The 13,099-nt window shown below is 45.4% G+C and overlaps 1 protein-coding gene across 1 annotated transcript in view; it reads right to left on the reverse strand.

Annotated features, from left to right (window-relative positions):
* Positions 1-12,836, reverse strand: part of Itpr2 (inositol 1,4,5-trisphosphate receptor type 2) — a 436,608-nt gene extending 423,772 nt beyond the window's left edge. The window contains exon 1 of the mRNA XM_052719262.1: positions 12,415-12,836. Within this exon, the coding sequence (XP_052575222.1) occupies positions 12,415-12,506 (92 nt within the window). The 5' untranslated portion in view covers positions 12,507-12,836. The remainder of the gene's footprint in view (positions 1-12,414) is intronic.
* Between the last annotated feature and the right edge of the window lie 263 nt (positions 12,837-13,099).

Raw genomic sequence — 13,099 nt, forward strand, 5'->3', positions numbered from 1 at the left:
TTAAAGACATGCACTACCATGCCCAGCTTACAAAGTATAATATTTTTAAGTAAATTTGAACATCCCAGAAATGTAACAAAACTCCCATAATATTAGTGCCTTTCATCTCAAACTTACATTTTTTGTTTGTTTATTTGTTTGAGACATGTCTCTCTAAGTAGTCCTGGCTGTCCTGGAACTCACTTGGTAGCCCAGGCTGGCTTCAAACTCACAGAGATCTGCCTGTCTCTGCCTCTTGAGTGATGGGATTAAAGGTGTGCGCCACCCCACCTGACAAGTAAATTTTCATTTCTATTATTAAGAAGTTAGTATTAGAGCCAGGTGGCAGTGGCACACGCCTTTAATCCCAGCACTCAAGAGGCAGAGCCAGTTGGATCTCTGTGAATTCAAGGCCAACCTGGTCTACAGAGCAAGATCCAGGACAGGCTCCAAAACTACACAGAGAAACTCTGTCTCGAAAAACCAAAAAAAAAAAAAAAAGTTAATATTAGAGTATTATATGCTAGAACCAGGCAATTAATAATACTGCTTTAGTTTTCAAATTGTTTTATAGTCTGTACATTTTCTTCCTTTCATCTCTCTTTTACATGTATGTAATAACTAATCTGTGTACTGAATCAAGAGGCTTTAAGAACATGAGTCAATATGATGCTAGTGAATTTCAAATTCTTAGACATGAGCCAAACACATCAATGGATATAATCAAAATTAATTTTTTAAAAAATAAAAATACTAGCTATTTGTTCTCTTTCCATTTAAATTTAAATATTTAAATGCCTTTCATTCACCATTTATTTTTGAATCTTTTAAAGGTTACAAAGTGAAACACATCCTACTATTTTTTTCCTAGAGTTGCATGTTAACGCCTGAACTGTTCTCTGGGTTTGTTTCAGGAAGTTCTTCCTGGACGAGTTCCAGCACAAAAATCTGTTCCTGGGAGGATTCTGCATTATCCACTAAGACAAAAAGCTACTCTTAGTTAAGAAATAGTCTTGGAGGTGCTTGCAAATTCACTCTTTAAGCTTGTAGAAACAAAACTGAACATGCAAAATATCAACTTTTTCTGATGTAAGTTTTGTCATGGGTTGGCTTTTTAAAGAACCTCTAACAGCAAGATGGACTAGCACCAGGTACTGTGAGAACTCCCCCACTTTTAAGAGAATCTGTGGATCGCAAAGATTTCATAAGAACAATTACACTGATGTTTTTCCCAGGCTGGTATTGATAGCCACTTGGCTACCTCAAAATGCATACATCCCAATGTAACACACATTTGTTTAGTTAGTGACTTATGACATGAATAAGCCAGTCACCAAATGGCTACTACACAATCCACCTCCAGAACGTACCTGGAATAGGCAAATTCATAGAGACAGAAAAGAGGTCAGAAGTCACCAAGAACCACAAAAAGGATGTAGACCTGTGCCTGGATGGCATGGTGTTTCTGACATGCAGAAGTCCTGGCTGCCTACACTGTGGATGCTCTTGCTGCCCCTGAGTTGACTACACACTTAAGGCAGCCAAGACATCAAACAATATAGTATATGTACTACAGCACAATTTACTTCAAAAGGCCTACACATTTACTATGGCTTTCCTTGGCTACAAGTTGTGGCATTTCACTCAGGCCAAGTTCCTTTCCCACTGTGGCTCACACTACACTGCCCTAGGAGTAGCAGAAAGCCCAGTCTAGCTCGGTGATTTCCCACTTGACTTCCTGAGCATGTCATGTTCTAACTAGCCCTTTCTGTTGTTGTGATAAACACCATGACCAAAAACAGCCCAGAGAGGAAAGGGTTTGCTTGGTTTACAGGTGACAGTCCATCATCAAGGGAGGTCTGGGCAGGAGCTCAGGACAAATACTTGAAGCAGAAACCAGATTCATAGTTCAGCTTCATTATGTACAGGCCAAGCCCACCTGCCGAGAGATGGCTCATCCCACAGTGAGCTGGGCATTCTCATATCTATTATCAATTTTTTAAAAAGACTCCATTGTCATGCCCACAAGCCAATCTGATGGTAGCAATTCTTTGATCTTCTAAGGTATGTCAAGTTGACAACCAAGATTCGCCATCACAAGTAATGACTGCCACCTAGTCCAAGTGGGAATGAATTCCACCACTCTGTAATCTAAAAAATTAATATGAGATACAGAGAATACAGGAACTGCTGGACCCTGTGCATGGTCACGATGGTATCCAGTGAGAAGGTCCCGCTCTTCAGAGCCCTGTAACATGCTTGTCTGCCTCTGTATGGCTCACTCAGAGTCCTACCTTCAACTGCCTTGAGTTTCTTAAATGTCCTTGAAGGCGTTTCCTGCCCTTGAGCTGGCCAGGGATGGTTTCTGTTTATCCAACAAAGAGCCTCACTTGAGCCAGTCACCCAGGGTTCCAGCTTTATCCAGTGGGCAGCAGTGAGGGTAGTGTGATGGGCAGGCTCCTTCGGGTCTTTAAGATCAGATAGTGAGAGCCGGGATGCCAGGGGTCCTTGTCAGCTGTTACACATGGTTATCAAGACAATTCACCGCAAGGTGTGCGGATGACTTAATTAAATGTGAACAGGAACTGGAGGGCACCTCACTCTCTGAAACCTTGGGAATGGGACACTTCAATCTGCCAGTTTATCCAGGCTAATGGACAACATTCAGGTTTGTTTAAGGTTGCAGTCTTTTGATAGATCTTGTTTATTATTTGATCCTTGGGCCTCTTTATATTGAGCCCTGAGGATATATATGCACTCCGAGCACAGTGCTCAGTTGTCCTGTTTTTGGCAGGAGATGCTGTGCAGGGAGAGCTCTTGGTGACGGCTTTGCAAGCAGCCTTGAGGTCTCCAAGAGACCTCTCTGGGGTTCCACCGCAGATTCTTTTAATAATAACTGTCTGTAATAACAGTCTTGCACTCGATAATCAGCACTGACTGATTGTTTCTGGTGATACCTCAACAGTGACAAACATCTTACTTTAGATAGGACCTCAGGAACGTGTGTCTGAATTCTAAGAATTTAGATATGAGCTTAGATTGCACTGTGCCAACTTCCCTCGCCCTCCCAGGCATTCATGCGAATCCGTGACCTTCATCTCTCTTTAAAACAGCAAAATCAAGCAGGAAGAAGAGGGACAGGGGAACTGTGAGTTTAAAGCAATTACAAAGGAAGTTAAATCAGGTGTGGTGGTACACGCCTATAATTCCAGCACTCAGGAGGATGACTACAAGTTTAAGGACAGCCTGCATTACGTATTGCATCCCAGCCCAGCCTGGGCTACAGTACGAGGCCCTACCTTTAAAAAAAATCATTTTAGATGAAAATTCTTTTTTCCAAAGCTTCCAGAGAAGCTGGAAACAATTAATAAGAGGCAATTTATAGGGAAAACAACAGCTGTGCAACCCTGGAGTTGGAGACCTGATGGAACTGCGTAGAACGCTGGAATCCACAGGGTGGGTACTCTGTCTAAAAGCACCCCAGATCATTGTGACTTCCTTCCTGACCAGGCTCCCAGGTCCTGGTGTCATAGCCATAGATGTCTATAAACCCAGCGCATACTTCAGTGTCCGGAAGGTGTCATGACAGTCGCGGAGGGTCTGAACCAAGCTCAAACTTCTCTATCGGGTGAAACATGAAAAACATTTTCAGTAGGGCAGTGGTGGCGCATGTCTTTAATCACAGCACTTGGAAGGCAGAGCCAGGGGGATCTCTGTGAGTTTGAGGCCAGCCTGGTCTACAGATCCAGGACAGGCACCAAAACTACATGGAGATACCCTGTCTTCAAAAGAAAGAAAGAAAGAAAGAAAGAAAGAAAGAAAGAAAGAAAGAAAGAAAGAAAGAAAGAAAGAAAGAAAGAAGGAAGGAAGGAAGGAAGGAAGGAAGGAAGGAAGGAAGGAAGGAAGGAAGGAAAGAAAGAAAGAAAGAAAGAAAGAAAGAAAGAAAGAAAGAAAGAGAATTTTCAAATTATTTTGCCACCTCTGCTGGTCTCAACAACATAAAATATCTGCTTTGGAAGTTTTGAGCTATTAAAATGAATAGCAAATGTTCACTGATTTTTGGAAAAACGAAACAAGACAATGTCAAGAATGTGCCATTGACTGTGGATGTCACAAGGACACAAATGCCCATCCATCCTGATAAGCCTGCAAAGTTGAGCTCACATTGTACCTCCTCCTTGGAGACCCCTCAACCAGGTCAGACCAGCACGACAGGAAGAAATGTGGTTCTCCCAATTCCCTGTGACATAGTTCCTAGCCTTCTCATGGCATTTGGAAGGAACTACCTGACAGGGCTCTCCATAGCTCATCTCCATTGCTAATCCCTAAATCCATCCACAGCTATTCATTAAATACCTGCTAGGCTTCATAGAGTTCTAATTCTGTCTCAGAAATTTTCTGGTACTGACACAAAAGACACAAAAGAACCTGTTGATTTTTAGTCTTGAAGGCAAAGGTGTTGGGTGTGTTTATGTCCTCACAGATTCCCCCTTAAATGTCAAACTACAAGTTCTCAAAGGGAAGCCAGCTTTTAAGATAAGGATTTACACCACCTCTTCAGTATGAAAGCCTAGCCAGTCATGAAGGCTCAATGACAATGAATGAATGAAGAGTGAATGAATGAAGCCAATCAACAAATCCACAGGCCACTTCAGCATTAATCACTTTATGAGAGCAGTCACATGAACTTGGTTCATGACAGCACATTTCTAATTTTATTATTAAAGATTTTTTCATTCTGAACAGCCTGTTATTTTAACTCATCCTCAATTTAAGATCGAAGATCTATAGACAGGTAGTGCTCTAACTATGTAACAGTTATTCTTAATAAATTATTGATTATAATTTGGAGAACACTCACTCCTCCATTTTTTTTTTTTTTTTTTTTTTTTTTTTTTGGTTTTTTCGAGACAGGGTTTCTCTGTGTAGCTTTGCGCCTTTCCTGGAACTCGCTTTGGAGACCAGGCTGGCCTCGAACTCACAAAGATCCGCCTGCCTCTGCCTCCCGAGTGCTGGGATTAAAGGCGTGCGCCACCACCGCCCGGCTCACTCCTCCATTTTAAAAACAGTCAGCTAAAACACTCCTGGTTTATTCCAGTCACATACCAACAAGACCCTCCCACAAACTGAAGCTGTAGACGCTGGTTCAGTCAACAGCAGTCTTGTGCTTAGCGTGACAATTACTAACACAACCAATGAGCCATGCCCAGATGTGTATGTATGTCTTACCTGCAGAAACAGGCTTTGAAAACAAGGCAGACTGCACAGTCACTTTAATAAAATAAATCAGACATCATAACTGCTCAGCGTTTCTGGTCAGACAAACATTTTCCATGCTACACCTTAAAACATTAATAGCAACTAAGATTCAAGCTTGAATAATAATCATGGTTGTGTTCCCTAATTTAAGGTTTTTCCTCTACTGATTGTGACTGGGAAAATGCTTTATTTATATTTTCAAAGTAAGTACTGTCCATTAAGAGAACTAAGAAACTAAAGAATCCTTAGAGACTATACAGACTCTGTCTCAAAAAAAATGTATTAATTATTAATTATTAATTAACTAAGTGAGATTGCCAGTTACTGTTTGCCCTGTGAACCTGTCATATAAATTTGTGGTTATTTCTTTACATCCATCTGACATGCCATGTCTGTGATGTAGTGTGTGAGCTTAGGTCCGTCATCTCCTGTCTACGTTCTCTCTGCTATTTCCTCACCAGTTATGCAGGAACAGTCCACAGGGAGCAACTGGAGGGAGGGAGAGCTCGGAGTTACTCAGGCTCTGATAAGAAGAAACCTCTGATGTCTTCTCTCTCCAGCCAGAGGTTGGGCACGTTGACCCACTGAGCTCCTGATGCAAGCAAGAGTCTGGAAGCTGCACGTGAGCCATGAAGAGACCTCTGGGTTTAAGACAGCACCCAGGGCTAGAGAGGTTGCTCAGTGTTAGAGCACTGGATGCTCTTTCAGAGGATTCAGGTTCAGTTCCCAACACCCACATGGTGGTTCACAACCATCCGAAACTCCAGTTCCTGGAGATCTGATGCCCTCTTCTGGTCTCTACTGGCATCGGACATGCACATGGTGCACAGACACATATATAGGCATTCACACAAACATAAAAAATAAATACAAATAAAAAATTGTTTTCATCTTTAAAGATGCATTGAGAAAAGCCAGGTTATCTGCATATTTGTAGCAAAGAATAAAGCCTAGCACTCACAGTCCTGTTAAGAAAACAATTTTTTAAATTATAATGGGAATAACAGTTAAAATTTTTAAAAGAAACGAATCAAACCTACACATTTTTGAATAGCAAAAAAGAATGCTTCACAGACAAAAGAAAAATCGTGTAGGACATGATGGCTCTTGCTTTCATCCTGGCACTTGGGAGGCAGAGCTGGGTGAGTCACTGTCGAATCAGAGGCCAGCCTGAGACCCCGAGTGAGACCCCATCTCTACAGCATTAAAAACAAAACAACAACAAAGAAAAATTAATCCAAGAAACAGAAGTGCCAGGGACCATGGATAGAACAACACACTCTCCATTTTCAAGCCACTCTTGGAGGAATCAAGGCAGACTTGGAGCCGCTGTGACCCATCTCATGTCCATCACTGGGCACAAAACAAAGGAAGAGAAATGTTAGTTGAGGTGGCCAAAATCAAGCAAGAGGTGAAAATAAGGACCCCAGTCTTTTGTCACTCTAAGAGACTACTAGGATTGGCTGAGGTCAGAGTGCCAACCACTGGTCACCCAGCCGCTTTCTAAGACCTTAATGATGTGTGGCTACCAACTATGTCCATAACTGATCTGGTATTGTAGGTTCTCCATAGGATAACAATGGCTGAAATGCACACATACACACAAACACACACACACACACACACACACACACACACACACACACACACACACACACATACCTTTTCACTTCCTAATCAGGAAACATGTGAATGGGCAGAGAAGGAAGGACAAACCTGAAGCTGGTTCTACCACCCCGCCATCCCACCACCCCACTCTGCTCCCCATCCCCACCGCCATCCCACCACCCCATTCTGCTCAGCCCCCACCTTCAGAGCACCTGACTATGAATGCAGTCAGAAACATGGATATCTACTAGGAACTGTGGCATCAACATGGGGAGAGCAGGGCTTATAATAGAAAAAAAATGGGAAAACAGAAGACCAGTTAACCTGCATTGGAAACTACACAGTCTATTCTCAATCCCTCCTTGCCAGGATAAGGAGGAGGAGAAGGAAGAGGAGGAGGAGGAGGAGGAGGAGGAGGAGGAGGAGGAGGAGGAGGAGGAGGAGGAGGAGGAGAAACAAACAAAGAGAAAATGGTAGCTCTAAAATACATCACTAAAAAAAAATCAGCTCATTCGAAATATATACACCATCTAGGATGCAAGGTAGCTTTTCCATAAGTCAATACAAAGGTATCCTAAACAGATTGTTAGATAAAAACTTATATTAAGAAACATCAGCTAGGTGTGGTGGCACAAGCCTTTAATCCCGGCACTTGAGAGGCAGAAGCAGGCAGATCTCTGTGAGTTCGAGGCCAGCCTAGTCTACAAAGCAGGTTCCAGTACAGCCAGGGCTACACAGAGAAATCCTGTCTCCAAAGTATAAATACCACTCAAAGGAAAACTGGAAGAAACATAGATATTCGCAACCATAATGTTCAAGGGACTTTAAAACCACACTGAAGGACCAGTACAGTGGCTCATGACTACCAGCACTCACAGTATGATGAGCTGAGTTCCCTCCCGTAGACCTGTCACACTGCAAGGAAAGAATGAACTGAATCCCAGAAGTTGTCCTCCAGCCCCACATGTGTGTGCTGTGGCATGTGTGTACACACGACATGAGGTACTCACAGACATAACTGTAGTTTTAATCACACCGAAAAGCTGATGAGACTCATTTTGTCATAGCGCTGCCATAAGCAATGTGTTAAAATAAAAAAAAAAAGCAGTGAGCCCCCACTGCAAACACTGCCAAACAACAGCCTTTAAAACTTACTTACACCATAAAATATTAAGAGTAGGCAAAATGTAATTGCAAATAAACATCTTCGCTGTGTAAAGCCAGCTCTAATCACCCGCCCACTGATTCCAATCGGCAAACCCACCATGCTTCTGAGAGTGTCAGAGGGATGAAAAGCTAAAGTGGAAACCAGAGACTTTCACGCCCCATTTCTAGCTACCCCCTGAAATCTGTAATGCTACAGTGGAGCAAAAGCAGTTGGTTAAACACGTGCAACACCGTGGTTATTGGACTAGACTCTGGTCTACTTCGCTCCAGCAGTTCCTTAGCCATTGAAGAAAATTTGTGAATGTGTATACAGAAATACAGCTTTTCCCCATACATTTTTTTTTCCACAAACTTTTCATTTGTCTCTTGTGTTCAATTTTATCATATCTCCAAGGAGAGGGAGGATACGATCTACAATCCTTCCTCTCCAAGACAGGAACATGAGGCTGACACGCAAAGAGATACATGATACCAACAAGGTCATGTGCCAGTTAGCAGCAGACCCAAGACAACAGAGACAGGAGCGGAGGGGCAAGGAAACTCACAGAGGAGTTTCTACTCCGCATTTGACACAAAGGCCTGTGAGTGAAGATGGCAACAGGTAGACGGAAACAGCGCTGCTCTGCTCTGGCTTTACAGCCCTAAAATCTCTAACAATTGCACTGTGACAAGGGGGAACACTCCAACCACTGCCCACATAAGATTTCACTTGTGAGGCTCCGAGAGGAGGCCTGCTCTCGCAGAGGACTGGGGTTCGATTACCAGCACCCATGTGGCAGCTCACAGCCATCTGTAACTCCAGTTCCGGGGATCCAACGACCTCTTCTGACCTCCACAGGCACTGCACACACGTGGCACACAGACAGGCAGAACACCCGTACACACAGAATAATAAGATAAAAGACTTTTAAAATTATTTTATTTGGCTTGGGCATACACCCTGCTTGTTCCCCAAGCTAAATCAAGTCCTACATGTTGAAACCATGCATGAAGCGATCACGTGTGGGATGGGAAGGGATGGGAGGGCGTAGGGGAGGGAGGGGAAGGGGGAAGAATGGGGAAGAGAAACAGACAAAAATATTTGGAAAATACCATAATGAAGCCTAATTCTTTATAAGCTAATTTTAAAAAACTTTGAAAAATTTAATCATGCACAGCCACAAACAAACAATAAAAAGAACCTACAAAATAATAATTGTCCCAGTTTGTCCCCAAAGATCCATGTGTTACAGGCCCTTAGCTCCTGTTACTACTGAGCAGGGGGCCAAGGTAGAAGGCCTCTGTCTTAGCTTGCTTTTCTGATGCTGTGATAAAACACTAACCAAAAAGCAACTTGGGTTTATGTGGCTTACAGGTTACAGTCTATCGTGGAGGGAAGTCAAGTCAGAGGCTCAAGGCAGAAGCCTGGAGACAGGAACTGAAGCAGAAGTCAGGCAGAAACGCTCTTTCCTGCCTAGCTCTCCCTGGTTTGCTTGACCTGCTGTCTTATGTACCCGAGGACCACCTGCTCGGAGTTGACTCCGCCCACAGTGGGCTGGGCTTTCCCACATAAATCATCAATCAAGAAAAATGCCTTACAGACATGTCCACAGACCAATCTGATAGAGGCAATTCCTCAGCTGATATTGCCTCTTCCTAGGTGACTGTAGTTTGCCCTAAGCTGACAAAAACTATACAGCTGAGCCTCTCACCTCCACCACACACACACACACACACACACACACACACACACACACACTGGGAGCACACCCTAGCCCTGCCCCCCTCTTTACAGACACCTACAATCTATACTGTGCCACTGTGGTCCCAAAACAACAGAACCCATGGACTGTAGAAATGAAGCCTCAAGAACTGTGAGGACAAAAATGACTCCTCCTTGTAAACTGATAATCTCAGGTGTTTTGATATAACAATGGGAAACTGACCATACATTCTAGGACCTTAATTAAACCATTACAAAAATTAAATGTAATTATTTCTCAATAGTTGACACTTTTCACTCCTGATTTTTGAAAAAATTATTTTATAAGACAGAATTCCTAGTTTTGAAACTACATATTAATAAAAATCAATGAGATAATTTCCTTAGAATCTAAGCCTCGGTGGACGTGCCAGGCATTTTCTGGAAGCATCTTTGACGTTTCTACATTACTTGCATATCTCACAACGTTGCTTGTATTGATAAGATAATTAAAATTTCAGGTTGAACACTATTGGGTATTTCCTAGATGTGAAAGAAATAGCCTGCTCTTCCAAACAGAAAGTACTGCCACAGTTATAAAGATGTATTGTCGAGTAAAATGTCACAGGACCTGTATACTCTGCATTACTTCATGAGATTTGAACCACTGAAGTCCATGTTACTGGGTTGCCCTGGAGTGCCCTTTGAACATTATTCACCGAGGGCCAGAAAATTGTATCAGGGGACATCAGCAATAACTTCTGTAACCACTCTTTGAAAACCTGTAGATACTGGAGTGCAGGAGTGGTAGGGGGGTGGAAGGGGGGGAGACAATCACACTGACCTCTAAAGTTCTATGAGCTACCTGAGCCTCCGAGAAGTCTACTTCAAAAGACAGATATCCAATCAAAGCACCAAGCTCCACCCAGGGCAGCATGGTCAAGATTCTCTTCAACTTGGACTCTGCCTTGCCAGTGATCTCAACACTATTATTTCATGAACAGAGAATGATGCAGCCTGAGAACACGTTCTAAAGAAACCCCACTTTCAAATCACCAGCAAGAAACACTGAGTACAGTAAGGACCTTTGATGCCATTGAGGGAACAGCATTCGTGCTGATTTTTCTGTCCAAAGTTACATGAAAGCAGGAGTCTATGGCAGGAGTAGAGTTCTGGCTTTGGACATGAATGCCCTGTTTCTTGAATTGGTCACTTCTCCTGGTCTCAACAATGCCTATAGACAACTCCAGACCATGGGAGCTGACCACCTCAGCCCTTCCAGCATTTGCTTCCTACATTACCCACATATGCCCTTGCAGAGTGACCCTACAGAATCAGAGTCGTCCTAGACCTTGAACTCTTGCCTAGTCTAGATGGTGATAATTACTGCCTCAGCTAATTAACTTGTGAATGTAGTCATTACAGCCTTGCCATGCTAAGCACTTTACCTCTTTGCTCCCCACACCCCTGTGTAGAAACCACTCTGAGTCCCATTTTTAGACTGAGGAGATGGACGCCCAGATAGATTTCATAACCTGCCCAGGGACATAAGGTTTGCAAGTCAAAGGGTGGGAATTCCAGTCCAACCCTTCTGTGTCTAGAGCCTCTCCTTTTAGGTACTAAATGGCAGACACCTTCCATGTCTGTCAAGGCTTAAGTGCAAGTCTGATAGAATTCCTCAGCAAAGCACTGTCCTAGACCCAAACTGGACTTGGAGTGTGAATTCTCTCAGGAACAGCTCGACCCAGAGCAAACACTTGCACTAAGTTCTTCCACACTTCAATCTCCAGAGTAACAAGATATGCAATTAAACCTACCTTCCTCTCCGAAATCTGTGGGGATATGCACAAAGAACAGGAACTATGGAGCCACTGGTGCCTTCCAAGGAAGGCATAGGCAGGCAACCCTGTCACAGCCCGGGGGACAGGACTCCAAAACTTAACAGCAAACGGTCACCAGCCTCGAGTCTCCCTGATTAGAGTCTAAAGAGCTAAGACCCGTGAAGTAACCAAAACCCACATGTGCACTAAAGTAAATCGCAAGGCGCAATTACTGTGCATCGGCATGCACACCATGTAGGAGATTTCTAGAGATCAGAAAAGGCCCTACTTAACTAGCACGCTGGTTTTCTGTATGACATACATATGTATTTCCCCAGTTCATATACACCAACTCGAATCTCGAGAGCCTTTCAGTTCACTGGACCGAGGGCATGAAAAGGGAAAAAGAAGATCCAAGTTCTAGAACCCCGGCTGCCCATAAGGCCGTTTTGGCAAAGCCAAAGGGGTGAGTCTTCCCTTGGCAAGGCCAAAAGGAAATTACTTCAGCGAAGAGGGGCTGGTGATCTCCTGGAGCAGGACAAAGCCACATTTGCACTATGCAACATCGCCTACTTTCGTGGCCAAAGCCAGGGACTTCAACCCACCACTCTTTCCAGCCGGGCGCTATGGGGAAGACAGGAGAAAAGACTTTAATAAAAACAAGGCAGGAGACGCCAGGGAAGGCAGCCTCGCGGGGCCTGTCTGGGACGTGAGAACCACTTCCTCTTCTCGGATGTGTCTCGGGCTGGAGATTACGAAGTTGCTGAGAAGCGCTCGCGGCTTCCTGCGCGCGGGGACCTAAGGGACCCGGGGCTGTCCCAGGCGCAGACCCCGGACACGCCGAGCGGGAGGGACAGGGACCTGGACCGGCTGGTGCTGCCCAGTGCGCGTCCTGCTTACCCCAGGGTGCTGATGAAGCCGTTGACCGAGCCCTCCGCGTACAGGGACACGATGTCCCCAATGTAGAGGAAGCTGGACATTTTGTCAGACATGCTGCTTCACGCTCCTGTGGCCGTCCCCGCTATCTCCGCTGCGCGCAAGGGTGAGCTCAGGCCCGTGGGGTCCGAGGAGTCCGAACAGCTCAGCCTCGGCGCGCGGCAGCGAGGCCACTGCTGGGGACACCGCGATGGCCCCGCGCCGCCGTCGCCGCCCCTGCCCTGCCGTAGGTTTCCTGTTCCTGGCGAAGTTCTGTCCTACACCTTCGCTCCTCCTCCCCGGCCCGCGCTCCCTCCTCGTCCCCACAGTGCGCGCCCGGCCCGAGTGGAGCCTCTAGGTCCCCTCGGGGGACTCTCTGGACCAGGTGGCGGTGCCCACGGACCGAGGGGGCGGGGAGGAGCCCCGGGAGGGGGGCGCGCGGCCAATCAAGCCTAGGCGGCCGGGGGCGGAGCGGGGCCGGGGCGGGGCCAGCTCCCGAGGGACGGGCCACCCTGAAGCCGCTTGGACAGAGGTTCAGGAACCACGCTGGGCGGCGCTGCAGGGGCCGCGGGGACCCGGCGGGGGACAGGGGCTCGGGGTGATCTTGGAGGGGTGGCCCCGGGGTGCGTGCAACAGTCTGGAGGGACTGGGGGAAGGGAGGGAAGACGAA

The sequence above is a fragment of the Peromyscus californicus genome, unplaced genomic scaffold, assembly GCF_007827085.1.
Source record: "Peromyscus californicus insignis strain IS unplaced genomic scaffold, ASM782708v3 Scaffold_6__1_contigs__length_162567912, whole genome shotgun sequence".
Classification (NCBI taxonomy): Eukaryota; Metazoa; Chordata; class Mammalia; order Rodentia; family Cricetidae; genus Peromyscus; species Peromyscus californicus.